Source organism: Cervus elaphus, chromosome 1 (assembly GCF_910594005.1).
Source record: "Cervus elaphus chromosome 1, mCerEla1.1, whole genome shotgun sequence".
In the NCBI taxonomy this organism is placed as follows: domain Eukaryota; kingdom Metazoa; phylum Chordata; class Mammalia; order Artiodactyla; family Cervidae; genus Cervus; species Cervus elaphus.
In genome coordinates this window covers 41,269,080-41,296,852 of record NC_057815.1, presented here as the reverse complement: position 1 = coordinate 41,296,852, position 27,773 = coordinate 41,269,080, and the positions used below count along the sequence as shown (strand labels likewise).

Genomic DNA, 27,773 nt, shown 5'->3' with positions numbered 1-27,773 from the left:
TTTAGATGTGTTCATTTGAGATGCCCATTAGACATCTAAGTTGAGTTATGGTATGGGCAGTTGAAATTAGTAGGACTTGGTTGGGAGTGGTGGGCCATGGATACACATTTGGGAATGATCAGTGTATAGATAAGATTTAAAGCTCTGAGATAAGATCACACTTTAGGCCATGAATGTAGAGACGAGAAAAGGTCCAAGGGTTAATCTCTGGGACATGCTAACATTCAGAGATCAGGACCATGAACGGGGATCAGCATAGGAATGGTTAGTAAGGTAAGCCAGAGCGTTTGTGTCCTGGAAGACAAGGGAAGAGGATGTTTCAAGGAGGAGGGAATGAGGAACGGTGTGGAGTGCCCCTGATGGGTCAGATGATAGAACTTGTTGAAGGACAGAGAGGATGAAAAGTGCCCCATAATACTAAGAAAGCATCGAGACAGAAAAACAAGGCAGGCAGCCTCGTGTTGATCAGAGGGTCAGTTTTTTATAGGGTAACTTACTCACAGGGTGGGATCAGGCAGACAGCGATCCAGAAGTATTTGCAGCTGTACTCTACACTGCAAAGGGGACAATTTTCTAGTTAACTTACGAGTATAGGAGTATGTGCTTAGAAACAGGAAGTACATTCCTAAGTCAAGATTTATGAATGGGTGACTAGTCTCATGATCACCAGGAATATGTCAGCCAAGATCTTCATCACTATTTGGTGATACCAGAGGATAGAGGCCACCTGGACCCAATAGTCATGAAACAGCATCCATTAACTACACAGTCCTTGACACAGAGAAGCGATTTACTACACGGCCCAGTCCTTGGGGCACAGTCAGTAGAAGGACAGGAGGAATGGTTAGGGGCCCAAGATAGCATCAGTTAACGCTAACAGCCACACAGAACTGAATATCAGATTTAGAAATTTGAGATCATTGAAGATCTTGAAGTACAGATTTGGTGGTGGAGTAGGAGCAAAGCCCTAATTCATGTAGATACAACCAAGAAAGAATAGAAGGGAATGGAGAGAAAGGAAATAGGCACAACTCTTTCTGGTTTACCCTACAAGGAAGCAGAGAAGGGTGTAGTGGATTGCTCTGACAGACATCACCAGTGCTCTTGTCCTAATCTACTAGATATCCTCAGTCTTTATCTTAATGACTGCATGGCAGTATTTAGAGCTAAACACTAAAAATTCATCACTGCTTTCTTTCTTTCTTAAAAATAAACTTTATTTTTTAGAACAGTTTTGGGTTCAGAGCAAAATTAAGCGGAAAGTACAGAGAGCTCCCACATTCACCCCCGCCCCCTCCCCTCACACTCATAGCTTCCTGCACTATCATTTGTTCGTTGTTGTTCAGTTGCTAAGCTGAGTCCAACTCTTTGCAACTCCATGGACTGCAGCACGCCAGGCTTCCCTGTCCTTCACTATCTCCCAGAGTTTGCTCACATTCATGTCCATTGAGTCAGTGATGCAATCTTATCATCTCATCTTCTGCCGCCCTTTTCTCCTTTTGCCTTCAATTTTCCTAGCATCAGGGTCTTTTCCAATGAGTCAGCTCTTTGCCTCAGGCAGCCAATGTATTGGAGCTTCAGTTTTAATATCAATCCTTCCAATGAATATTCAGGGTTGCTTTCCTTTAGGATTGACTGGTTTGATCTCCTTGCAGTCCAAGGGACTCTCAGGAATCTTCTTCAGTACCATAATTCAAAAGCATCAGTTCTTTGATGCTCAGCCTATTTTATGGTCCAGCTCTCACATCTGTACATGACTACTGGAAAAGCCATAGCTTTGACTATACTTTTGTTGGCAAAATGATGTCTTTGCTTTTTAATATGGTGTCTAGGTTGTCATAGCTTTCTTCCTCTGGCAGTATCTACCAAAGTAGAACGTTTGTTACAGTTGATCAACCTGCATTGACACTACACTGAATTATCACTGAAGTCCACTGTTTACTATGGTTCTGGTGTCATACAGAGAATCCTCTGTGCCTGTTCACCCCCTCCCGCTTCCTTAACCCCTGGCAGGCAGTGATCATTTTGCTGTCCCCACAGTTTTACCTCTTCCAGAATGTCACATAGTTGGAATCATGTAGTATGTGGCCTTTTCAGATTGGCTTCTTTCACTTAGTAATATGCGTATAAAGTTCCTCTGTGTCTTTTCATGGATTAATAGCTCGTTTCTCTTTAATGTTCAATAATATTCCATTTCCTGGGTGTACACAGTTTATTTATCCAGTCACCTACTGATCAACATCTTAGTTGCTTCCATGTTTTGGCGGTTATGAACAAAGCTGCTGTAAATGTCCCTGTGCAGGTTTTTGCGTGGACGTAAGTTTTCAGCTCACCTGAATAAATACCGGGGAGTGTGGTTGCTGGATGATACGCTAGGAGTATATTTAGTTTTGTAAGAAACCACCAGACTGCCTCTCGAAGTACCTGCGCCATGCTGCATCCCCACCAGCGAAGAGCGAGAGTTCCTGCTGCTCCCCACGTGCCGCATTTAGTGCTGTCATGGCTGTGGGTCTTTGCTGGCCTAAAGGTGTAAAGTGGTACCTTTGTTATTTTAATTTGTAATTCCTTAATGCTGTACGATGGTTAGCATTTCATATGCATATTTACCATCTGTGTGTCTTTTTTGGCATATGTATAAGTGTTTTCCCCATTTTTTAACTGAGTTTATTTTCTTATCATTGAATCACTCCTTTTTTTATTATTAATTTTTATTGGAGCATGGTTGCTTTAGTGTTCTGTTACATTCTACTGTACAGCAAAATGAATCAGCCACTCCTTACTTTTTAAAAATACCTTTTTTTCCATTGCTTCTCAGACACGACTTTCTCCAGTTTTCCTCCTGTCTCCCTGACTGCACCTTGTCTGCCAGATGTCTCTCTCTCTGCTCATCCTGTAAATCTTTTCTCTTCACACCATCTTTCTGAGCATATTACTCACTCTCATGGCTTTCGTCATTGCCATGATGTCCCGAGTTAACACTCAGTTAACTCTCTGGCCCAGACCTCTCCTCTGGGGTGAGGGGCTTATATATCCAGTCAGTTGCTACCATCAGCTTCACTTGCATGTCTTCAACTCTCATTAGAGGAAACATTTTCAAAACTGAGTTTAATTCCTCCTTAGATTTGCTCTGCTCTGTATTCCCTTAGAGAATGGTATCACTGACCAAGACAGAAACCAGCCTTGACTCCTCACCACAGCTGCTCACTCACCAGACCCTGAACACCCAACCCTCCACTCCTATAGACACTTCTGTAGTGGCTCTTGCCTGGATTAAATAACAGCCAATTAAATGGATGCCTGACGCCAGCCTTATCCTTTTCTAATGCAGCCTCCACATAGCTGCACGAGTAGTATTTCTAAAATATATATGTCAAAACAAACAGCACACATGCTTGCACACAAATCTGCTTGTATCATTTTCCAACTTAAACTTTTCAGTGGTTTATCATTTCCTCTAGGCTAACTTTCACTCCTTAACATGGCTAGAGCACTGACTTCATTTTTGACCATGACCATAGTAAAAAATACATTTTATACTGTGACGTAGAAAATACATATATATATACAGCTGAACACAAGTTTTCTTCTTTTTTAAAAAAAAGCAAAATTCGTCTTTACTATATGCAGTGCACGCTAACATATTTTATTCTATTACATTAAAAATGCTGATTATTACTTACTAGACTGATCACATAACTGCTGTTTGAAAAACAATGGCATGGAAATACCTCTGTGACCTGTCTCCTGCCTGTCTCTTCAGCCCCAGACCCCATTCTACATCTGGTCACCCTAAGTTCCTTCCAGTTCCCTGAAAAAGTTATGTTTTGGGGAGCAATTCATTCCTTCTGGGTGCTGCTTCTCCCCCCACCCCAAGCTACCCACTCCTGTATTCCTGAGCAGGAAGTTAGATGTAATAGAAATAAGAATCTAGATAATCTAGTCTACTATTCTTTCTTTTCTCATGGGACTTCCCAAACATTTCATTATACTAATTTCTTTCATTCTGTGTCTTCCACACCAGACTGTGAGCTTAGAGAAAGTAAAGACAAAAAACATGTTTTTTTTTCACAGTTGTGTCTAGCCTAGCAGAGTATCTGGCATGTGGTAGGATTTAGTAAACAGTAAGTAAATAGAATTCTGCTTAAAACCCTCCAGTGGCTTTCATTTACACTTGGAAAACCATTCCAAAAGTCATTATTATTATGGCCGACATGAGGCGCGCTGTGGTGGGCCCCAGTCTTTAATCTCATTTCCTGCTCTTCTTTGCTCTAGGCCCCGAGGTCCAGTCACAGCGGCGTCTTTGCTGTTTCTCACACTTGCCAAGCGCATGCATTCTTGTTTCCTCAGATATTCGCATGGCTTCCTCACCTCACTTGAGGTTTCTGCTTAAATGTCTCCTTGGAGAGGCCTCTCCTGATGCCCTCCTCGTTCCCTTTCCATAACTCTGCCTCATGCTTTTTCATGGCATTCACCACTGTCTGACGTTGTTTACTGTGTCCCCACCCTCATCCTCACTGCCTCTCGACTGTAATAAGGTTTTGTTTTTGTTCACTGCTATATTACTGGGCTTAGGACAGTGCATGGGTCCTGGTAGGCACTCAGTAAATGTCTGTTAAATGAATGAATACATGCATGAATGCATGGGTTTCTTACTACCAAATAATTCAAAGAATAATATCAGTAACCATAATTTACATTGCTTTAGGGCTTTCAGGTTTACAAAGTGTTTCCTATACTTGATCTAATTTGAGCTAGAGGTCGCAGAGTCGGACACGACTGAGCGACTGAACTGAACTGAACTGAATTATACTCTGGAGTTGGTATTGGCACATAGGGTTTATCATTTTGCCAATGAAGTTTGAGAAGCTGACGGTTAAAGAAGTTCAGTTGACTTGCCTGAAGACACACAGGTGATAAATGACTAAGTCAGTTCTCAAACTCAGTGTTTGTTCTACTGCACCACACTGTTACAAAGAAAGGGTGAGGTAAACAAACCGCTTCCTCTGCTTTTCCAATGTCCACAGTGTTTCCTGTGAGCAGCTTGGATCCCTTCTCTCCTCCACCCCCACAGCACGGCAGATTTTCACTCAAGTCTTACCAGAGGTGGCTTCAGACAGCGGATGCTGGTGAATAGCTAACTATACCATCAGCCACATAGTCTGTTAGTACTTAGAAATAAGCTGTGCCACATCTTCACTACTTAGAAAGAACTAATATTTATAGCATGGTAGAAGTTAGCAGGAAAGTTTAAAGACTTAGAGAATACCAATATAATTATCCTAAACGTGATCAGTCTTGAATCCTGGACAAGTAATTCCCTAAATAGGAATAACATTTTTTGGTAAGATTAAGTACCGAAAGGAACAAGAACCCAGTCTAGGAAATGAGTGGACAGTGTCCATGCTACCAGCGTGTTCTCTCTGTCCTCGGGGACAGACATGTGCTTGGCCTTGCCCACCATCACAGGCCCGAACCCCGGGCCCCTCAGGGGTTCTGTCAGGATAAGCCATGGGAGAAAATGGGCACGTCAGATGGTTTTGTCTTTTCTAGGCTTAGAAGTCCTTTAGGTACCAGAAAGGTTCAAGTTCATGTAAAGGAAACCTAGAGTCTGTCCCTGAGTCCTTCTTCTGCTTACACCTCTAGTTTCTGGACATAATTGTACCTTAGTAGACCCAAAGTGAGTTCTTTGTCTGGAGGCTGGGACCAGCCACTTTGCAGCCTGTTGGGTCTGCTGTTACTGTGCCACGGAAGATGATGTAATTGGGGGAGTCCTAAAGAACGGGGCCCTTTTTTTTTCCCCTCAGGCTGTGGTCATAGACTTGAACTGAGTTTATCCATTTTCCTGCCAAAAGGGTCTAGAAACTCCAGTTGAACCAGTGTTGTGTTTTTTTTGTTTGTTTTTTTTTTATCTACTTCTGCTTTATTGACTACGCTAAAGCCTTTGATTATTTGGATCATAACAAATGTGGAAAATTCTTTTTTTTTTCCATTTATTTTTATTAGTTGGAGGCTAATTACTTTACAGTATTGTAGTGGTTTTTGCCATACATTGACATGAATCAGCCATGGATTTACATGTGTTCCCCATCCTGATCCCCCCTCCCACCTCCCTCCCCATCTCATCCCTCTGGGTCTTCCCAGTGCACCAGCCCTGAGCACTTGTCTCATGCAGCCAACCTGGGCTGGCGATCTGTTTCACACTTGATAATACACATGTTTCGATGCTGTGTAGAACAGACCTTTGGACTCTATGGGAGAAGGCGAGGGTGGGATGATCTGAGAGAACAGTGCCATTTTTTCAAAGTGGGCACTTGGGTGGCAGAGTGGGGAAGGCCCCATCGTCTAGCTTCTTCTAGCCAAGTTGAATTCCAGAATATGTACAGCTGTGTGGGAGGCCATACTATACAAATGGATATAGTTAGTTCAAGAATTCTAAGCATCTCTTCATTGTCAGTAATGTGTGGCATGAAATACCCTCGCACTTAGTGGGTATTTCTGGGCCTGGTCTTGTTTGTTTGATACAAACTTCCCTTCATGGACATCCCGAGATATACTAAAGACATGCTTTCAGTTTGGAATGACAGGGGTATAAACTTACAAGGATTTATTTGGGGTGGGTCGATTTCATACCACCTAGTTCAGTAACTGTGCATCTGTCTTCCTCTCCTCGCCCCTAGAGTGCAGAGTCCTTTGTATCAGAACTGTGTTTCACAGGTACAGCAGCATCCTCCATAAAATTTAAAGGTGACTGGCACGGTGTACATTCAGTAAGTCTTTCTTTAATGAAAAATTGAATCATCACCACTTACCTGTAGAATCTTCTGTCAGACTTTTGTATTTTATTATTGTTAATAAAGTGATCGCTAACTCACTGATGATCTGAATTATTAACTGGCTTTATGTACTTTTGTTATATAGGTTATTATATAAATGACCAGGTCAAGTGATTTCTAGTTCAAAAAGGGTTTGATCTGCAATTAAGTTGGCTTTCAATGTCTTAAGTAAAATATGTTTGATCTAGACTGGTGTTTTTGGGTTAGACTTCGCAGAGCGTCCCAGAGACCCAGTTAGGTATTAATGAAACCCTGAGCCTAAATTATAGAAGTTTTGTTTTGTTTGTTTGAGTTCCTGCAGAAGGTGAGACCTGACCTGGCCACGTGTGTTCGCAAATACTTTCTCTGACTTCTGCTCCCACTGAGGGAAGCCAGCAATGTAAATATTTTGAGCATCAAGCTCAATCACTACCAGTATATTTTTTAAAACCATGGGAGGCCTACTTATTAAAGCCTAGTTTGTCTTATTCACCAGTTACACCACCTATTAGCGAATATAGTAAGATCAGTCATTTATTTAGCTGAAGGAAAATTAATTTACACTGAAATAAACTGCACTGACAGCAAGTGTATAGAGATCTCTTGTGGACGATGTTTTTGAGTCTGTATTGATTAAACGTCATTTGTGACTTAATTAATTGTAATACTGCATAAGCATTTTATCACTCGGATTGCAAGACCCAGGCTTACATAATGCTTCTGATGGAGACTACCGTGCAGCTACTGCCAAAAAGCTTCCACTTAGATGCAAACAACTTGGCCCTGATGGACTTACTCATCAAGAACCACACAACATCTTGCTTGGCTAAAAGCACTTTGTTTAGAGGGATTGGGACAGGAGATTAAAGTAACTCGCCCATCAGTCTCCGTATACTCAAGGACTCAGAGTCCTCAGAGCAGTTCTTCCATACCTTTTTAAGGAACACTCTGCCACTTGGGGTGGGGGTGGGGGCTTCCCCAGTGGCTCAGAGGTAAAGAATCCGCTTGCAAGGCAAGAGGTGAAGGAGACACAGTTCGATCCCTGGGTCTGGAAGATTCCCTGGAGGAGGAAATGGTAACCCACTCCAGTATTCTTGCCTGTGATTGCACCTAAGACAATAGAAAACCAGGAGGTAAATATGGGTGCTGCCCCATTTATTATTATCCTTTTTAGGCACACTGTCTCCTCACTGCAGCATTCTGATACAGGAAAAGAGAGTAAGGGAATATGTCCTAGATGGAAAGACTCTGAAGGTTTGGATAATAGCTAACAGCCAGCCATTGAACACTTTCTCAGTACTAGACACTGTTGCGTTAGCCTGTCGATATCTCACATTTAAAACAACCCTATGAGGTAGGCTCCAGTTGTCACCTGGCAGATAAGACGATGGAGGCATAGTAAGGTTAAGTAACATACCCGGAATCACCCAGCCGGGCAGCGACAGAGCTGTTTGAGCCCTTGCAAGCTGGCTTCAGAAGCCACCCAGGTGTCTTTGATTGTATTTTAATTCTCAATGAGTACATTTCTGACACGTGATTCCAAGTATCAAGAGAGTTCTGGAATGGATATCTTTGCCCATTTGGATCACTTACGGGGGAAAAAAAAAGTGTTAGTATCAAGTACTGTGTATTGGATTCTGTAAAAGTGAGCCAGAATTTTGTTCCAGTATAATGGTTGCTATTAGGACTTAAAATATATTTGAATAGTAAGATAGTATAAGCGACAAACTTTTATTTTAAAGATGTAACCTGCACATTGGACAGCTTCTAGTGTAAACAGTGGAACATGCTGGGATCTTTTCAAGGTCAGGGCTACAGGTAATGTAAGCCTCCCCCAGCCCTTACACCAGAGACTCCTAATTTCTAAATCTTAATTCTGGCACTGTCTCAGCCACCTAGAAAAACAGTTGAAAATAAGGAAAGATCAAGAAATAGATGTTATTTTTCTAACAAATGGAGATCTATGGGTGAAACAGTTGCTTTCTCCTCAGTTTGTCTCAGGTTAATAAACTTGTTAAACTCAAAGAGAAAGCCTTGCAGCCTATTTACTGATTCCCAACACCCACCAGTATTTGCTAAATTGTGCCAAGTCATCTCCCTTCGACTCTGTTCAGTCACAGAAAGGGTATCATAGGATTTAGATGTAAGGAACTTCTCTTCTATTCCAGAACATTCTAATAATTTGCAGAAACCAGTGTTTTGGGGTAGAATTTGTATTTAAATGACTCTCCACTTCCTTGTCTGATCTCTTGGTGTTGGGCTATCCTTGTAGGAATTTTACTGAATTCTCTGGTACTGGGACTAGCACTTCTCTTTCCCCAAAAGAACTAAAAACATTTGATTTCAAAACAGGACATTTTTTTCCTCAGTGTCATTTCTCTTAGAGGAGTTGATCTCAATGCTTGTTTATTATGAGTAAACTATTTTACAACAGCCAACATTATTATAAAGTAAGTTCCATTAGAGTTAATTCCAAGATTATCTAATTTCTTTCATTGTATAAAATTGTGGTATTGACTGTTACTTTAAATAAAGTTAGGAATGTTTATATATTTCTCTTGTGATAAGAAAGGATCAAAATTTAATTTTTAAAGAGTAAAAATCTTCTAATACCTACAGCACCATTGTTCTAGCACTGTCCGATATAGCAAAATTTCATTGTAATAACAAAAAAACCCTGTATTTTGTATGATTGTACTTAACATTTATGCAGTGCATAAATGCATCTATAGGACAGCATATTCATTGTGAATATATGTTCTTTATACATAGAAATGCCTTACTGCAAGACCATTTGTCTACGTTGTTTAGATTTTAAAACAGTCACTTCATAAGATCGATTTGACCTTAGCTGACAGTGACGGTGTTTCCTTGTGTGTGTGTTAGTCACTTGGTCATGTCCGACTCTTTGTGACCCTATGGACTACAGCCTGCCAAGCTCCTCTGTCCATGGGATCATCCGTTCAAGAATACTGGAGTGGGTTGCCATTTCCTCCTCTGGAGGATCTTCCCAACCCTGGATTCAAACCTGAGTCTCCTGCATTTCAGGCAGATTATTTACCATCTGAACTACTAGAACATGGCAGGGGTTTCCTTGGGCATGTTAAAAAATGTTATTTCTAGGACTCAGTCCACTAGCAGAGTGAGGATTCCTAACTCTGGCCAGCTTCAAACCAAAAAAAAAAAAAAAAAAAAAGGAACTTGGCACAAATACTTATGATTTTAAAAAAATTTTTAAGCCTTAATTTATTAATTCAGTATTTAACTCTTATCACAGCCATGTTGCTCCCTACAGAATTTGTCATTGCAGGTCAGTCATCAGTCTTGTTCTGTTTGTTATAATAGTATCAGTTCTCTCCCAGATTGGTACTTGAGCTGGCCAAAGTGAATGGATAATAGAATCAGGCTGTACATCACATTGTATTCTTGTTCTGAAAAGCACAAGAAATTAGTGCCATTTAACTTTAAACATAATATGAAGTTAACTCGTTTTCATGGAAACAGATATTTTAGGTAGTTTACTTTTATTTCTTTTTTGGATTTTTGAGATTTGAGAAAAATAGAGCCCTCTTTGAAATTTGAATTGCTCTGGAGAATTAAACGTTATTAAGAAGTTGGTTAAAATTATCGAAAACAAAGAGCCCTCGGGCTAAATGTTTTGGCATTACCTTTGAACACACTTGGTATTGGCTGACTAGGGGCTTCCCAGGTGGCTCAGTGGGTAAAGAGTCTGCCTGCCAATGCAGGAGACGAGGGAGACATGGGTTCGATCCCTGAGTCAGGAAGGTCCCCTGGAGGAGGAAATGGCAACTCACTCCAGTATTTCTGCCAGAAAAATCCCATGGACAGAGGAGTCTGGTGGGCTACATGCAGTCCACGGGGTCGCTAAAGAGTCATACATGACTGAGCACACAGCAGATGAGTCTAGCATTGACTGGAAAGAGGATGTGAGAAACCACGCCATACCCTCTTCCAAGCACCTGTAAGAAACATGAACTTCCTGGGTAACTGCTGCTTCCTCACATTCTTCCCCTGCCTCCTGGCACACAGATGTCTTCTGCTCCCCCAGTTTTATGTGGTCAGAAAGAATCTATGAGTCAGTTCCTTTCAGACCACTCCTCTGCCCACAGAGCTGAAAATGATTGCTTTGTCGTGTCCCATTCTTTGGCAGCACATGAAGGGCTTAAGGGACAGTTGGCATTTCCTCCATCAGAGAACCAGCCTAAAGAGTCTGAAGGCCGGTTCCCTGAAGTTTTGCCTGCCCCTTCTGCCTGTTTGTGATTCCCCGATTGGGGAAGACTGTGGTTGCCAGCCTTCCATCCCCACCCCCATCACCATACAACAACCAGGGCTCGTCAACCAAGCTTGCTCTTCTGTAGTACATCTCAGCCTCACTGTCATCCCTGCCTTCTCCGTTCACTCTAATGCAGCTTGACGTTCATCACAACACTGTCTCCCAACTAGTTCATAGCCTTCTGAATTTATTACCTGGCCTGCTTTCTATGGACTTGGCTTATAGGTGACTCTGTTGTGATGGAACCTGTGGAGAGTATATGGCATTTGATTTGTTGGAGGAAGAATGAAATTGATTTGATATGTTTTTATAAAGATATGCTGGCTGCTACCTAAAATATCAGGCAGTTAATTTAGGTATTATATGGGTTAAAAGCTCTAGCTTTGGCATGAGACTGACCAGAATTTGTGTCCTAGTTTTGCCTCTTATTACCTGGTCAAGTTTCCTAACTTACCTGATTTTTCATTTCTCTATTTGTATAATAGATATAGTACTAATAAGGACGAATGTGTAAATTAGATGCTTGAGCTAACTTCAAGGGTTCATTTATTTTAATTAGCACTCTCCCTAGCTCTTATATGGTGCACAAGAAATGTTAGTAATTATTACTATTATTTTTAAAAGAATTTCTCTATTACTTTTCCATTCCCTTCTTCTTTATGTTGTTTTCCATTCTTCTCTCTCACTTCATTCTCTTAAGAGGCTAAAGACATATTATTAATATTCTCAGACACATCCACAGGGTTTATGGAGAAGATCTGATCTGCCAAGAACTGTTTGGGTTTGTTGTATCATAACCTAGACGCTATGGCTGTATCACAGCAGCTGCCTCCTCACGTGGTAATCTGATTTACACATTACTCTGGGCAGCCTCAGAAACAATTGGTAAGTAAGTATCCTCTGTGTGAATGAGACGGGGGACTCTAAAGCTACAAGGGGAGGCCTTGGAAATCATCTGATCCGGGCTCTTACCCCCAGACAGTGCCACATTTTAATGTGCTGTAAAATGACAGTTGTCTGGTTTTTCTAGCTTGAAGCACAGAGAATGCCTACTCTGTTGTGGGTTCTTGGAGTCAGATTATTAAAGTGGTTAGGAGGAATTGTAGCAGTCGCCTTGTCCAGTGCTTCTTTCATCTGGCCTCACCGAGAACCTATTTCACACCGTGTGTTGTGCAAGCCCTGGTGACGCAAAGCTCAGTGAGACGTCCAGGGACCCCCAGTCTTCCTCACACGGATACTGGGGGCCCTTTCTAACGACATCGCAAACGCCAGCCTCTGATTAGACATTTCTAATCAAAAACAAAGAAGACCTCTCAGCCTGTTATGGAAACAGAAGAGGAGTCTGCTGAAAGGATTTATTTTCTTAAGAGCAGTGGAACTTCTGCCTTGAGTATTGACAGCTTAGAAGCCAATAGGATGGTAGCTTCTGAGCTCAATCCTAGTGTTCTCAGATTGGGATTGGATATACTAGAAGAGCAAGAGGAAAAAGCGATTTTTTTGCCAGGCTTGAGAAGGGCTTAACATCACCCATTAATTATTCAAGATTAATTAAGGAGTTGGATCCTAATGACTCCATACATTTTAAAACTTTACATAGGTAATGTAAATACAGTATAAATTAATCATTAAATGGAAATTTTCTAGTGACAATAAAGACACTATTTCACAGGTCAAAATTTTCTCATTTCATAGTTACGTGGTTTTTTCGAGTTGAAGGGGACCAAAGAGTTTATCCTATCCAGTTGCTTCTGGACTTAATTTTTAAAGTAAAACCTTACTCAGAATACAAGCGTTGCCTATTTGACTACCCCCCTGCCTCACTTCCCTAAGGCGCCCCTCCTTAGATCCCTAGGACCTTAATCTAGTACTTTGGATCAGTTCTAATAATTAAAAAGATTTTTCCTGAATTGAAATTGTTACTTCTGATTATTGCACATTCAGGGCCCTGGAGCAGCACAGTACAAACGCAGTCCGTCTTCCGTATGCCCTTCAGATACTGATGAGCGATCGGTGTTCCCTTCCGGCCTGCACCTTCTCTTCTCCCAGATGAATCAGCCTCATGGCTTTTAACCTTCAGCGGCATGTTTTCAAAGTTTTAATCAGGAACTTTTCTCTTACGTGATTCTATTGATATTTCTTCTTCTATCTTGGAAATAGAGACAGAGCTTCTACTAAGTATCTTGGGTGAATTTGAAGTTGGTTTTAAACCCCACCTTCTTCATCCTTTATTTTTTTCTCCCCTTCAGACTGAATACTTTCAACCTCTTAGAGAAAGCTGTTTATCATCAAGGTCAAAAAAGGAAAAAGATGGTAAAGACCTGGCCTCAAGGAATTACAACTTGAGGAAGCGGTCTGAACGTAATCCCCATTTTAGGACCCTGCCCATACAGGAGCCTGCTCTGCACAAAGCCATACACATGCCTGTCGGCACCGTGGGGCAGGGCCTGAGCTGGGCGTCCTCCCGTCCCCTTTCTGGCGGCCTCGGGTTCCCCGGGGGCCGGCGCCGCCCTGAGCCCCCGAGGAGCTGGGGAGAGCAGCTCTGAAGCAGCCTCCTCTGGCACAGGCAGAGCACCTGCCCTGCTGCAGTGCTTCCACTCCATTCGGTCGCAAAGGCTGCCCTTTGAGGAGGAACAAGCAATGGGGCTGTTTTTGACATTAAAATACAGTTTTCTCTGGCATCTGGGCAAGTTGATGTTTTGTCTTCTTTGATCTGGGGCCCTATTTTCTTTCCATTCACTTTAATGGACTGTCCGGTGGTTAGTTGTATTATTAGGTCTGAGGGCATTTATTCTCTGCTTTCACCCTCTTTCCATGTTTTATGTAGAATGGTGCCTTCCAGTCTAGTTTGAACATTATTTCCTGAGCTATATGTGATGCTTAGGAGACACGAGTTGATAATAATACCCTGGCTTTCCGCATTTTGTCATATTTTGCCATCTGTGCAGCATGTGAAGAGTGTGAGATTTCTGCTCCTTTGGGTGCTGGATAGCATGTAGGGAACACAGATGTGAGCTTGTGTCCTTCAGTTGTTGCCACTGCAGCAAGATGTCTACAGGCCTGGGACCGATAGACACCTGGGGAATCTGTGACACAGGGTCTGTGGGCTCCTTGAATGGACTAAAAGATAGATGCAAAATTCTGTGTACAAATTCTTGTTTGCATTTTTCTGAAGATTTTTCAAGGGATCTGAAACCAACTAATAGTTAAGGATGACTGAAAAGAGGTTTCAAGATCCTGAAACTGAACCAGATACATCTTCCACTCAGGACTTGTTACAGAGGTGTTAAATTTTGTTTGTTTGTTTTTAAGAAAATGCCTTTAAAATTCTGTTTTAAAGCAAGCCTATAATTGAACATCATTCAGCATTAGTCATCTGATTCAGGACTAATGCACTAGATACTATATGAAAGCCAAAAGAAAACAGAACAGTTAGAGTGCCATCTAGTGGTCTGAATGATAATTTCACAGCTTTGGAATCAGGCCCAGGCCTTCTCCGTACAACTGGGTCTTTAGTTTCAGCAGCTTTCTAAATCAAGAACATTTTTTTCCTCTCAGGTAATTGCAGACCGTAAAGGTATGTGGTGATGATACTTGTCTTCCACACAGATGCTTCACCTGTGGATTCTAGCCTTGCTTACTCTGGAGACATAATTTTCATAAAAGCTTAATGCTGTAGATGACATATATTTTATAGGAATATAGGAACTACAGACTTTGAGAACCATACTGCATTTGAATATACTTTTAATCAGAAAGCTGGAACAAATTGATGGCTGCCATAAAATCCTTGTGATATAGAGGCTTTGTTTTATTTTTTTCAAGTTAGAATAAATTTAAAAATTGAGTAATTTGTCTTAATTACTCTTTGTATTCCTTTCATGATGGTGACATAGAATGATATTTGCCAAATGGTGCAGAAATTGTGAGGTTTCAGAGTTGAATTTATTCAGGGAAAATATGTCACACGGTTTGTATCCACGTGAAAATAGGCTAAGAGCATAGCTCTCAAGTCCTCACTCCACTGTAACGTAGCAATGGTTGATCATTTTAACTTGTTTATTCTTTTATAAATGGGGCTGATAACAGTGTCTAATATAGGGTTGTTAAGAGTAAATGAAATAAAGTTGGTGAGCACACTACCTTGTATATAAAAAGTCTTTTCATTTATTAAAGTCTCTTTAATATTGCTATTGTTACTGTCACTGGCCAGTTTTTTTTTTCAGGACAGCTGTAGTAAAATGGAAACAGACAATCTTGTATCTTATGGAGAATTCTATAGTTTTTAAAAGCATTTGCTCACATACAGTCTTGTTTGATTAGTTTCAATAAATGTTTACTTATTCACATATATTCAGCAGCTATTTATTCAGCTCCTATTAGGTAAAATTATCGTCTTTGGCATTGCAGGTTTGATACTGAAAACAGCAATAAAAAAGGCCTCACGCGGCGGGGGTTAGACAATAAGCAGTAAATAAATAAGGTGATTTCACAAAGAAGTCGGTGTGAAGGAAATTAGTGTGATGTCATAGGGCATGACTGGATGCCTCCTTGAGGTTGATGAGGTGGCCAGGAGAAATCTTTCTGAGAAAGATGACGTTTAAGTTCTTTCCTGAATGACAAGGAGCCAGCCACGTGAGGGTTGGGGAGCAGCCGTCCTGACTAAGGGGTACAGCGAGTGTAAATGGCGTTGGTGGGAACGTGATTAGCTCATGCACAGACCAGAAAGGAGGCCGGTGCCGCTGGAGCTCAGGGAGCCGAGGGCGCGTGGCCGGAGGTGAGGTCAGAGGACTTCGGACTTTATTCTGCGGGTTCTGGGTGAGATGGGGTGTGATTCAGAGCACCAACCAAAGAAACTGTCTGGTTTGAAATCTAACCTATTAAGTGGTCTTCAACAAATTTTTTGACTTCTCTGTGCCTAATTTTTAACGTCTCCAAAGTGAGAATGATGATTGTTTCTTCCTCCTAGGATTGCTGTGAGGATTAAATGAGATCAAAGTATGTGTGAAGTATTCAGCAGAGTTCCATACTGCTGTTTTATCATCATCAGTATCTAGGTTCACTTTCATCACAAGTGCTACCCCCACGTCATCGTCAGTACACTCAAGTTACAGATGAGAACACTTAGAAATAGAGGTGGTTTTGAAATCAGAATACAGGCATCTTGATTTTGGAGCCATCATTCTTTTTGCAGTGTATTCTGCAACATGAGCTCCCAGAGAAACACCTCTCTGATCTGAATCTCTTTAGCTCAAAGCTCAGTTGTATGCCCCTGGGAATGTGAGAAAATTATCAGTAAGGGTTAGGGTGTGCGGTAGGGAGGCTCCATGCCTGTCTTCTCCCCACACCTGGGACCCTACACTGAAAGCGTTAGTGTGCATATCAGAATGCAGAGAGGAGGAAGGAGCTGATTGTATTTTGGGGACTTTGTAAGGCACTGAATATCTTCAGACACTGAAACTCTTCCTTAATTGCAGTAAATGGGGCCCTACAAAATATAAGTAAAAAATCCAGGGATTATCCCCAGATTTTTTAAAATCTGACTTTTAGTGAAGCTATTAACCAGGACCCCACTCCCCCCACCCCCAGCCCAGGGTTGAATTTCCCTCTCCTCCACCTTTTCCTGCCTTTGCCTGGCCCCTTCTGGAGTAAGCCATGGCAGAGGTAAGGATCACGAAGTGAGAGAAACAAATGAGAAGCCAGGAGCTAGGAAATCCACCTGCTCACCCTGCCCCTGTTCCCTCACTGGCAATAATGGCTGGCTCCGTGTCTCTTGCAGAATGTGAGCACCTGATCCGCCACATGCTGGTGTTGGACCCCAACAAGCGCCTCTCCATGGAGCAGATCTGCAAGCACAAGTGGATGAAGCTAGGGGATGCGGACCCCAACTTTGACAGGGTGAGCAGGCCTCCACTCGCCCCCGGGAACGCCTCTTCGGGCTGCTGCAGGCTCTTTTGCATAAGATTGTAACCAGGCCAGGACCTAGAAGGGCAGGCCTGGATGCAAGCTGTTGTGTAATCCTGAAGCAAGTGAAGCCAGCAAGAAGGAAGCTTAACCGGCTGAGCTGTTGCAGAATAGTGATACCAGTGCCTGACCGCATGTCCTCACATCCGGATCCCTTCCCAGGTCTTGGGACAGTACAGCCTCTTCCCATGGGATTGTTCACCTCCTCTTGTCTCTCACTGTGCATAGTCCAACAACTCCTGCAGTGTTCCTTTATTTAAATCATCGTAGCCATCCCAGGTACCCCAGGAGCTCAGGAAAATAGTGGCCTAGCCATCTTATCTGCTCCTAACTGAGTACCCAGGGCTTTCTTGCTTAGGCTTCATCTAAGGCCAAAAATATCACAAGCTAGGGAGCATGGAACAGCTTGTTCATTATATATGATCTGCCATCTTGACGTAGTTAATTGGGAGTTTGATAGCTTGCCTTTTTTTGTTACAGTTAATAGCCGAATGCCAGCAGCTGAAGGAAGAAAGACAGATGGACCCTCTAAATGAGGATGTCCTCTTAGCCATGGAAGACATGGGACTGGACAAAGAACGGACACTACAGGTATACCTAAATGAGCAGAGGGGGGTAGCTGTGCTCCCTCTGTCCTATCTTTTCCAGGTATCCTTCTTCCTGGGAACTTGAATCTTTTTGTTTTCCTCCCATTCTTCCTCTGCCCCTTGAAAGAAGGCGCTTTACTCTTCTACTATTACTTTTAAAAGAGTTTTGGTCATGGATGTGCTGTTTCACCAGGGTTTTTTTCTCTTTCCCCTTTTCTCTTGGTAGTCGTTAAGATCAGATGCCTATGATCACTATAGTGCAATCTACAGCCTGCTGTGTGACCGACATAAGAGACATAAAACCCTGCGGGTTGGAGTACCTCCTGGCATGCCCCGAACCATGGCCTTCCAGGCGCCAGTCAACCTCCAGGTGGGTGATAACTCCAGTGACCAGATTCAGGACTAGTAACGTGGAGAGGGGTGGTGGTTGTCCATCGCTGTCTAACGCCAGCTCATGAAAGTTCCTGCTCTTGCTTACCTGTCACCTCCTGGCCGCCATCTCTTCCTCTGTCAGAGGCCAAGCAAAGAACTCGGCCTTTCTTTGACAGAGCACTCAGAAGAGACACCAATAGTTGAATTTTTTTTTTTTAAAGAAACAGTAAATCATTGAGAGAGACTGTCTTCCCTAAAGAATACTTCCTTGTAGCTTCTAAGAGCAGAGGAACCAAAAACTCAGAAGTAGAAACATAGACTTTAGCCATGAAGAATGTTTTGAAAGCCTCTGTGATTTTCCTCTGGTGTTTAAAAGCGCGTATGTGTGCCCCTTTCCAGGCGGAGCAGGCGGGTACCACTATGAACATCAGCGTCCCCCAGGTGCAGCTCATCAACCCAGAGAATCAAATCGTGGAGGCAAGTAGCGGCCCCTGGTGGCTGTCAGCTGAACCTACTTTCTTTCCCACAGCCTTGTTGCCTTTCCTTACAGCTGCTCCTATATATTTTCTTATTTATCCATTCCCTCATTTATTTTTGGCCATGCTGGGTCTTCGTTGCCGCTTGGGCTTTCTCTGGTTGCGGCGAGTGGGGGCTGCTCTTCACGGCGGTGGGCGGGCGTCGCTTGTGGTGGCTTCTTCTGTTGCGGAGCCCGGGCTCTAGAGCGCAGGCTCGGGAGTTGCCCCGCAGCACGTGAGATCTTCCTGGACCAGGAGTCTAACCCTGTGTCCCTGGACCGGCAGGCAGATTTTAGCCACTGGGCCACCTGGGAAGCCCCCTTTCCTTCCTTCTTGTTTCTCACTCCCTCTTGTTTCTGATTTTCGCGCTTCCCTCACCTCAGCCGGACGGGGCGGTGAACGTGGACAGTGACGAGGGTGAAGAGCCTTCCCCTGAAGCGCTGGTCCGCTATCTGTCCATGAGGAGGCACACAGTGGGCGTGGCCGACCCCCGGTGAGTGTCTGGCAGGAGATTCCCATCTGACTTTGAGTTCCTCCCATGGCATGATTTCCCTACTTGTTGTATCTCCCAGGTGAGATCTGATACAGTGACCGAGACACGTGGTTAACCTCTTCAGGCTGCTCCGTAGATCAGACCTGATTGGACTTGAGGATCACAGAGCTGTCACTAGTGGAGGGTGGGCTGAAAGCCACCATGGTGCCAGGCAGTGACAGTACTTTGGTGAAGAGCATAGCATGTCTTTTCCCGCAAAGACTGAGGTCTTCTGATCTAAGCCACATAAAAGTACCCCTGAAAATGCATCTGTGTTTGACAGCTTTTAGAGATGTTGTTTGCCATATATTCTAATGGAAGATTCATCTAAGAAGTGAGGACAAGCAGCAGGATAGAATTTATAGATGTAAAAAAAATTAAATTCAGTGAAAAAAATTATGTGAACAAAAGTCCAAAAATATGCTGAATAAGTACCGGTTTCCCAAAGTATTTTCCCAAAACAGCCCTTCATTGTGTCCCCTGCTGCCCGCACACTGGAGAAGTGGACTGAAGGCCAGCTCTCTCGGTTTTTGTTCAACACTTGAAGATTCTAACCATTAAAAATAGCCATACCACTTTTCTGGCTATTTCTTCTCCTGAGTAGGGAAGAGAAGGTTGTGGCAAGGGTCCTCTTGAGAGTTCAGCTCGGAGCAAAGCTGGTTTCTTTTTTCTTTGAGTCATTTCCAAAAGAGCCTCCCCTGCTTACTGGTTTGCTTGCTTCACGTTCTCAGCCTACAATGAAACAGGCAATAGGGGAGCATTCTGGCTCCGAAGACAATGTTAGCTTTGGAGGGTGGAGTCCTGTGTCACCCTGTTAGTGGAAAGAGCTCTTATTTTAAAGTGTGCCATAAAGCCCTCTGTTGGAGCTCCACAGCCCTGCCCGTCCATGGCTTATCTGCCCATCAGCCCTGGTGGTGCTGACAGCATTCTTTCCCCGGTGAATCAGCTGCTACTTTGGGCAGCCATTGTTTGAGTGGACGGCCCGTGTCCTCCCTTACTTGCTGTTCACCTCCAGGCCTCCGAGACCTGAACTGGACGGGGGCCAGTGTTTCCTGTTGGCGCAGAGCTGTTGGTTTTACATGAGTGGTCAGTGCAGAATGGTCATCCCCAGGCACAGATAGCGAAATGGCAGACAGCCAGATTCCACACACCTGGCTCCACACACTTCTGCTCGCTCTGGGACCTTGGAGAGAAATACAAATTTAGGAGGAAGGTAGAAAGATAAACTAAACCGTGTGGAATTTAGCAGTGTCCTCAGTTTGAGGCTCTAGGTTGTGAGGGAGAATTGTGACCAGACTTCTCCATCGTCCTGTTTCCTGTCAGCACGGAGGTCATGGAAGATCTGCAGAAGCTGCTGCCTGGCTTTCCTGGAGTCAACCCGCAGGCTCCCTTCCTACAAGTGGCCCCGAACATGAACTTCATGCACAACCTGTTGCCCATGCAAAATCTGCAGCCAACCGGGCAGCTGGAATACAAGGTACCCAGATGTGGGAGAGGGCTTGCCCCCAGAGAGCTCATCTGAGCTGGCTTTGAGAAACTCAGAGACCGTCCTCAGGATTTCAGGGTGTCCTTAGCAGGATGCTTTCTCTTGTCTATGTCACCATTGTGGGATCCCTTCCTTTCAGTAGACTGGAGTACTGCTGTCTTCTCTCCTCCTTTCCCCCCACCTCACCAAACCGTCCCTCCCCTTCTCCTCCTGCAGGAGCAGTCCCTGTTACAGCCGCCTACCCTGCAGCTGCTGAACGGAATGGGGCCCCTTGGCCGGAGGGCATCAGATGGAGGTGCCAACATCCAACTCCATGCCCAGCAGCTGCTGAAGCGCCCACGGGGACCCTCCCCTCTTGTCACCATGACACCAGTGAGTGGCAGCATGAAGCCCTGCTTGCTTTATCAGAGGCTTTTGGTAAAGAGGTTTTGGAACTCAGGGTCTCTCCAACCTAAACATCTGAATTTCTTCTTTCCCTCAACATGCAATGCTCAGTGTCATTTCCACTTTTTTCAAGCTAGTAGAATTTTCCAAACTTAATTTTTGGTTAGCTTCTTCACTTAACCGAATAATTTCCGTACTGCATCCTGCCTCTGGAGGGATTCATCTTTGGGGAGCCTCTTGTAGACACTCGAGTAAAGGGCAGCTGCAACCCTGCCCGCTTCAAGTCAGGGAGTCATAGCCTCAGACCCGGCCTTCCCGCAGATCACATTTCCATGCCAGAGGGCAGTGGAAGCTAATAGTTTTCTCTGGGCTTAATTGCCTTTTAGACTGGTTTCCAGGTTTACCTTCTCACCAGCTCTTCCTCCTTTGATGAACATACCTCACAACTTTTGGTGCCACCTGGATCCCTGGATGATTTGGCTTCTAAACTGGCAGTTGGCATCTCTCAAACCCATGTTTTTTAGTATGATGGTCACATTCAAAGATTCTTTTCTTCCCCTGGTTTCTGTTTATTTCTGATTATTTTCCTGCCATAGGTAGATTCATTCTTTCATTCATTTATTCACCCATTAAATCTCATACTACATAAAGGTTGAGTGCTAATTATATCTACAGCCCTCACTGGGTGTTTCAGGGCAGTGCTTCTTAAGGTGTCTCTCTAATTTGAAGACCTTGTTTTCCCTATTATCAAAAAAATTAAAATTTTAAAACATATGAACTACAAGGCTAAATTTTATTTGGTTCAACAGTAAAAATTACTCTGTTAAGTTGCTATAAAAGTTTATAAATATTACTCTCTGTTACTTTACCTACCTTATCTTAGATCAGTAATGAAATAGTTTGTAGACTGACGCAGGTCCACTGTGCCAGTAACATGGCTGTTGGGAAAAGGGAAGAATTGATATTTACAGTTCCTGGCCTCATTGAGCTTATACTATAATAGGAAGATGCAATCCACATATGTGAAGTGTTGGAGTAACAATAGAAGACCAATGTGATGAAGTTCATGGACCTTTAGATGGCAGAAGCACTTAGGAAAAGGCCAGGTCAATGTAGATTTGGAAGAGTCCGAAACAGCTTTACGGGAGGTGCAGTGACTTACTCTGTCCACTGTAACTGTTTTTGCCAAGGTCACTAAGAAACTTCCAGTGGACATTTTTCATCTTTATCTTTTTGGACTTCCCAACTATATTAGTTACTGCTGACCATTTTTCTCCTTGAAAAAAATGGTCTTCCTTTACCCTATTCTTTTGTGTTTTCCTCCTAGCTCCCCTTCTCAGGTTCCCTTTCTTCTTTTTCCTGGAAACCCACAGTTCTGTCATTTTACAGACTTTCTCTGAGTGATCCTGTCCACTTCCCTATTTCTGTCACTGAGAGATTCTCCAGCCCACAATGCTCTTCTGGGCCTTGCACTTCTATCTATATGATTACCAACTGCACAGATCTAGTTGGTTACTCGGCACGTCCTCACCATTTTAATTCAGCATGCCCTCAGATGAACACGTCCTGATGCTGTGAAACCTGTGTCTCTCTCTGGGTAACAGGGAATGGCACTATCACTCCCCTGGTTAGACAAGCTAGAAAATTTGGTTTTCTCTTTAATTCTTCCCACTCCCTTCCTCCCCACATCAAAGCAGTTACGCCATGCCTGTAAAGTAAGTATCTGTCTCCTGTCCCGTCTCCACTGCCTTTTCCCTCACGCAGGCTACTGTCATCCTCTGCCTGGATTAACACAATGGCTGCCAAACGGGCTTCCTGGTTCCAGGCTTGTCTCCTCATCCTTGTCACCCAGCATTTTCACGCTGCAACTAAAGCAGGCCAGCTTTCTAAAATATAAATCTTGTAACATCATGTCCCCGCTTAAAATCTTTAGTGATTCACCACTGCCTTTCCTCAAAATAAAGTTCTTCATGTGGTATTCAAGGCCGTTTATAACTGGCCACAGGGCTCCTCTCCCACCCCGTCTAGAGCCACTTCCTGCATAACCCTGTTCCCTCCAGCCTCGCAGAACCATAGTCAGGGTTCTGGAAACCCTAGAAGCATTCAGACAATGGAATTATCCCAAAACTTTATTTTGTTTTACAATTACCGTCCATTAAAAAATGCTCTTTTGTAATAACGGAAGTGTGATTTTTGCTTCAGTGCTTGAGGCATGGTGGTTCCGTGAGCCCCAGGCTGTGAGTAGCTGTCAAGGCTATACCGTGTCCCAGCCCACAGGCAGACAGGAAGAGTCACCATAATGCATGAATATTGTGGTGGTCCTCATTTCACATACATGTTTTGGTGGGTGACAGTGATTTTAAAGCATTGAATTGTAACTTCACAGTTAGATGTTATGTGCTACAGTGGACTTTTAGAAAACCAGTATGCTTTTCTGGTGTTAAGGACATCTAAAGTCTGGAAATAACTTTTAACATGAAACAACAAATCAGTTCCTAGTCATTCCAGGTAAACAAACTCCTACTATATTCTCAGGTCTTCAAACACCTGTGGGCCTTCTCTTCTCTCTTGGCCTAGAAACCTTAGACGCTTGCAACCCCTTTCCTTTTTGCCGGACTAGTTCCTACTCGTCCTTCAGGTCTCAGGTTCAGGGCCATCTCTAAGATGCCCTGCTCAGTTCCCACACACCCATGACTGGTTCATGCTATTTTGTCCTTTTGTCTGTTTGCCTATCTCTGTCCTCCACTGGACTGTAAAACAGGGGCAAGAACTTTACTAATTCACATTTTATCCTGGAACATAGTGGGCATTCAGATTATTTATTGGATGAATAAATGAATGAAGGAAGATGAATCAGAGGAAGAAATTAAAATCAACTGAGCAAGGTAAAAGTGGGACAATTGAAAGGTCTATGAATGTTCTATATAACCCAGGGATCCTAGAAAAGCTTTGCAGATTAGAAAAAAGTAACCGAGAGGCCTGCCCCAAGCCCAGTGTCCAGAGTAAGAGCTGCTGCGGAAGAAGCGCCGCTTTGAGCTTTTCCTTCCTGTCTTTCCTCAGGCAGTGCCAGCAGTCACCCCTGTGGACGAGGAGAGCTCGGATGGGGAGCCAGATCAGGAAGCTGTGCAGAGGTAATGTGGCATCTGGCAGTGCTTGCAGAGCGTCCTTGGGCAGGCTCCCCCTGCGACCAACGAAAGGTCACCTCTGCCCAAGGAGGTGGTCCAGTGCAGCTTCAACATTTGTGTGGTCTCTTTGCTCAAGCCAGATGGCATGTTCCTCCCCACACGGAAGTAACGGAAGACTACCCAGAAAATGTCATTTCTGTAAGCACCATTGGAAGTCCCCTAAGTGACAGCAATAACCATAAGAACTTTTTCTCTCCTCCCTCCTTCCTTCCTTGCCCCCCGCCTTCATATTGCAACTCTGATAGTATTCACAAGGCACAAAGCCTGCTCCTACCTGCCAAGAACTGTTACTGAAAAGGAATTCGAGATTTGGGATGACAGTGATCCTAGCTAGTCTGGCCATGGACCTCTGGCATGGACTCTTCCTTTCCAGGAGAATGAATACCTCTTGTACTGTTTGCTGTGTTTCTGCCATCCCCTTGTATCAACAAAGAGATATTGAAAAAAGAATATGGGATTCGGTCCAGGGACAGATGCAAATATCCATTGTTCGCAGAGATGCCTAATTCACAGAAAACGGCAGTGACCATCAGGCATGCTGTACTGTTCATTTGACCTCAGTTGCATTAGCCGTGGTCCTCAGCTTCATGCATGACCCCTTGTGGGAGTTGATTTTCTTATTTTGGGGGGAGGGCGGGGGTTGATCAGAATCCAGCATGTATTTTCCCAGAAATACAGGTGTTCTTCAAGATTATATGTTTTTTCCCTTGAGGGAAGTTGAAATAAAATGGTTTTCATGGGCTCTTGGGGAAACTTTGGGTGTTTTTATCAAATGGATATTAAACCACTAATGGCTTACCTACCCTCTGGCAAGTTTACATACCACTAATTACTCTCTAGTCTGTTAACTGACTTTAGCTGAAATGGGCAAAGTAGTTAAGAATGGATGAAACAAGACCTCCTACCCGGATGGTTGCTGGTCAGTGTCCTTTCTCTACCCGCTAGTGGCTCTGCGTGAGAGCTGCTGTCCAAAAAGAAGCTGGTCCTGTGTGGAAAGAACAGTGGAGAGAACAGGGGTGTTGGCAGGTGGGCAAGCTCCTTCTACAGAATAGCCAATAGAAGAACCGTGTTGACTTTCTTTCTTTCCTGATGTTATTATTTCGATAGGTTGCCGATCACAGGGTGTATTAAGTTGCATATGGGCCCTGTTGGAGTCATGAAGAGAAATTAGGAAACTTACTGCCTTCCTACTTGAATTAGCAGTATTTCATTTTATCTTCTTTGTCTTACATTTTACTTCCTCCAGCTCCTCCTTTCTTCTTTAAAGACCAACATTTAAAGGGTAAAATGCCCGTCCCTTTTGATGTCATAGAAGGAATAACGCTTCTTTTATTCCTGCCCAAGAAGAGCAGCAGTGGTGAAGGAAGTCACCATCCAGACCAAGGGGGACCAATGCGTTATTAATGGTATTAGTGGTGGATCGGAAAGACCTTCAGAATAGAAGTAATCAGCTTGTGAACTCTTCAGCTTTTGAAACTTCTCTTTTCTTGCCTTGCTTTTTTTTCACCTAGAAAACAGTTCTAAACATTTCATGTGGTTTGATTTCTTCATCCTTTAGAGAATTTTGGTCCCTTGGGGACAGCATCAGTTTTTCTTCTCCGGCGATGGAGTTACAGTCTTGGGGCATGAGGAAAGGGTTGGTGTCGGAACTCACTTAGCCCCAGGCAAAAAGATCTTTTTCTATGATATGTAGCGAGGTCAGCCTCAAACCCTGGGGGCCAGTGGCCTCAGGAGACATACACAAAGCCCATCTGAATCTCTCTCTTGGCTCATCTCTAGGAACAGTCCTTAGGGCTCATTTCTTCTGACTTGTATTTTGGAAATGTGGAGGGAAACCAAGGAACAAAATTAACCAGCAAAAAATACATTCTTCTCCTGAATGGAATGGAGTCAGGAAAATTGATCCACTTCGTGAGCAACATCTGTCTTCTCTCTTCTCTTAACGGCTACTCTTAGGTCCAACACTGAGCCATTTCAGTGGGCAGCCAGCTTTTGTTGGCCTTCTGGGGCGTGTCTCACTTCCATCCAGTCAGGAGTCTGTTGGCCATTGCACCCTTTCTGTGCCCTGGCGCCACTTCATTCTGAGTGCTTTGGATTAACTTCTAATGCTTCTTGCTGAGGAGTATTCCTGTCTGTCTTTTTTACTATGAAATGTGCTCCTGCTTGTTGCAGGTACTTGGCAAATAGGTCCAAAAGGCATACACTGGCCATGACCAACCCTACAGCTGAGATCCCGCCGGACCTACAGCGGCAGCTAGGACAGCAGCCTTTCCGTTCCCGGGTCTGGCCCCCTCACCTGGTACCTGATCAGCATCGGTGAGTAGCCACGTGAGCCGTGGGAGCTCCTGGAGGCCCAGCGGACAGGCCCCTTTCTGGCTAGTCTTACAGACATGATGACTAGCATCGTGGCTTTAAACAGCATCCCGAACTTCACGTCTTCTCAGCTCCTTGACTCAGCCGTACCCAGGGCTGTAAGAGACACTTCTTTCCCATTACCTTGTAGACGTGTTTATTGCCTGCAGTTGATCCTCATGACTCTAGACGTTGACTCATAGATGAAATTGAACTTGAGACCTACAAGTGGGTGAAGCTCTCAGAAGACCAGCTGGAGATAGGATTTGTGACCACATCAGTAGGCTTGACTTTTAATAACCCATCACCATCAGCAGGATGAGCATTTCTTATCATGTGACCCCTGAATGAGGAGCTTGGATGGGGGAAAACACATTCCTTTGTGAGTGGTAGAGCGGAGACACTGCACCCTCTTGAGTGTTGTGCTTGAAAGTCATCCTTGCAGTATTCTGACAGCAAAATCTTCTAGTAGGTCTTTGATAAATCTATAATTCATTTTCTCTTAAAGACGTAAAAACAAGTGTAGCCTTCCTTGCCAAGAGAACTTCACAAAATTGAGTTCAAGTAAGCCTAGGAACGAGGGGAGTGACACCTTGCTGGATTAAGAAGGCGGTTATCTTCTGTGAACTCTGTGATGACCAGACATCTTAGCTTAGTCCTTTCCAAAGCTGTCCCCATGCTCGCAGGCCACACTTTCAAAGCCACCACCAGTTGCTAGAGCTTGTTTGTTTGTTTGTTTGTTTTTAGTCTTTTTGGGAGGACCGTGAAGAGCAGCCTTACTTGGGAAGTTTGGAAAGCACATTCTGAGGAAATTAAGTTTATAAATGTGTTATTACTCAATCTTGCAGCCAGACTCACACTGGCAAGCTTGACACAGTGTTTTTATTGTGTCTTGTTACCCACTGGGCATCATAGGTAATCAGCAGAGACAGGTGACCTCTGAGCAAACTGAAACATCATTAGTGCCACGTTGGAACTCAGAAAGAAGAAAGATAAGCTTTCATAAATGACCATAAATAATATGGTACAAATGGTCTGCTAGGAGTAGCATGAATGGCAGTTATCAAATAAAACTCTGATGGCACAGACAGTATTTTTCTAAGGAGAATCCCTCAGGAACCTTACTGTTACAGTTCTGCATCACTTTGGGTGATCATTAGCTGCCTGTACATTTTCTATGATTTCTCAATAACTCTGAGCTCTATACTGTTACCTGATAGACTCTTTATTGCTTTATTTTTCCCTGTTGCTATCTTTCCTTCCTTGACAGCCCCACACTTAGTTCTTCAGGCT

General features: G+C 43.6%; 1 protein-coding gene across 4 annotated transcripts in view; it reads left to right on the top strand.

The window, feature by feature from the left end:
* Positions 1 to 27,773, top strand: part of SIK3 (SIK family kinase 3) — a 255,842-nt gene that overhangs the window by 206,619 nt on the left and 21,450 nt on the right. For 2 of the 4 annotated variants that reach the window (XM_043899974.1, XM_043899957.1), the window contains exons 7-15: positions 16,883 to 17,001; positions 17,548 to 17,658; positions 17,881 to 18,024; positions 18,426 to 18,503; positions 18,925 to 19,034; positions 20,397 to 20,550; positions 20,776 to 20,931; positions 24,004 to 24,074; positions 26,301 to 26,444. In XM_043899974.1, the coding sequence (XP_043755909.1) occupies positions 16,883 to 17,001; positions 17,548 to 17,658; positions 17,881 to 18,024; positions 18,426 to 18,503; positions 18,925 to 19,034; positions 20,397 to 20,550; positions 20,776 to 20,931; positions 24,004 to 24,074; positions 26,301 to 26,444 (1,087 nt within the window). The remainder of the gene's footprint in view (positions 1 to 16,882; positions 17,002 to 17,547; positions 17,659 to 17,880; positions 18,025 to 18,425; positions 18,504 to 18,924; positions 19,035 to 20,396; positions 20,551 to 20,775; positions 20,932 to 24,003; positions 24,075 to 26,300; positions 26,445 to 27,773) is intronic. The other 2 variants (XM_043899984.1, XM_043899965.1) reach the window with 1 other exon arrangement.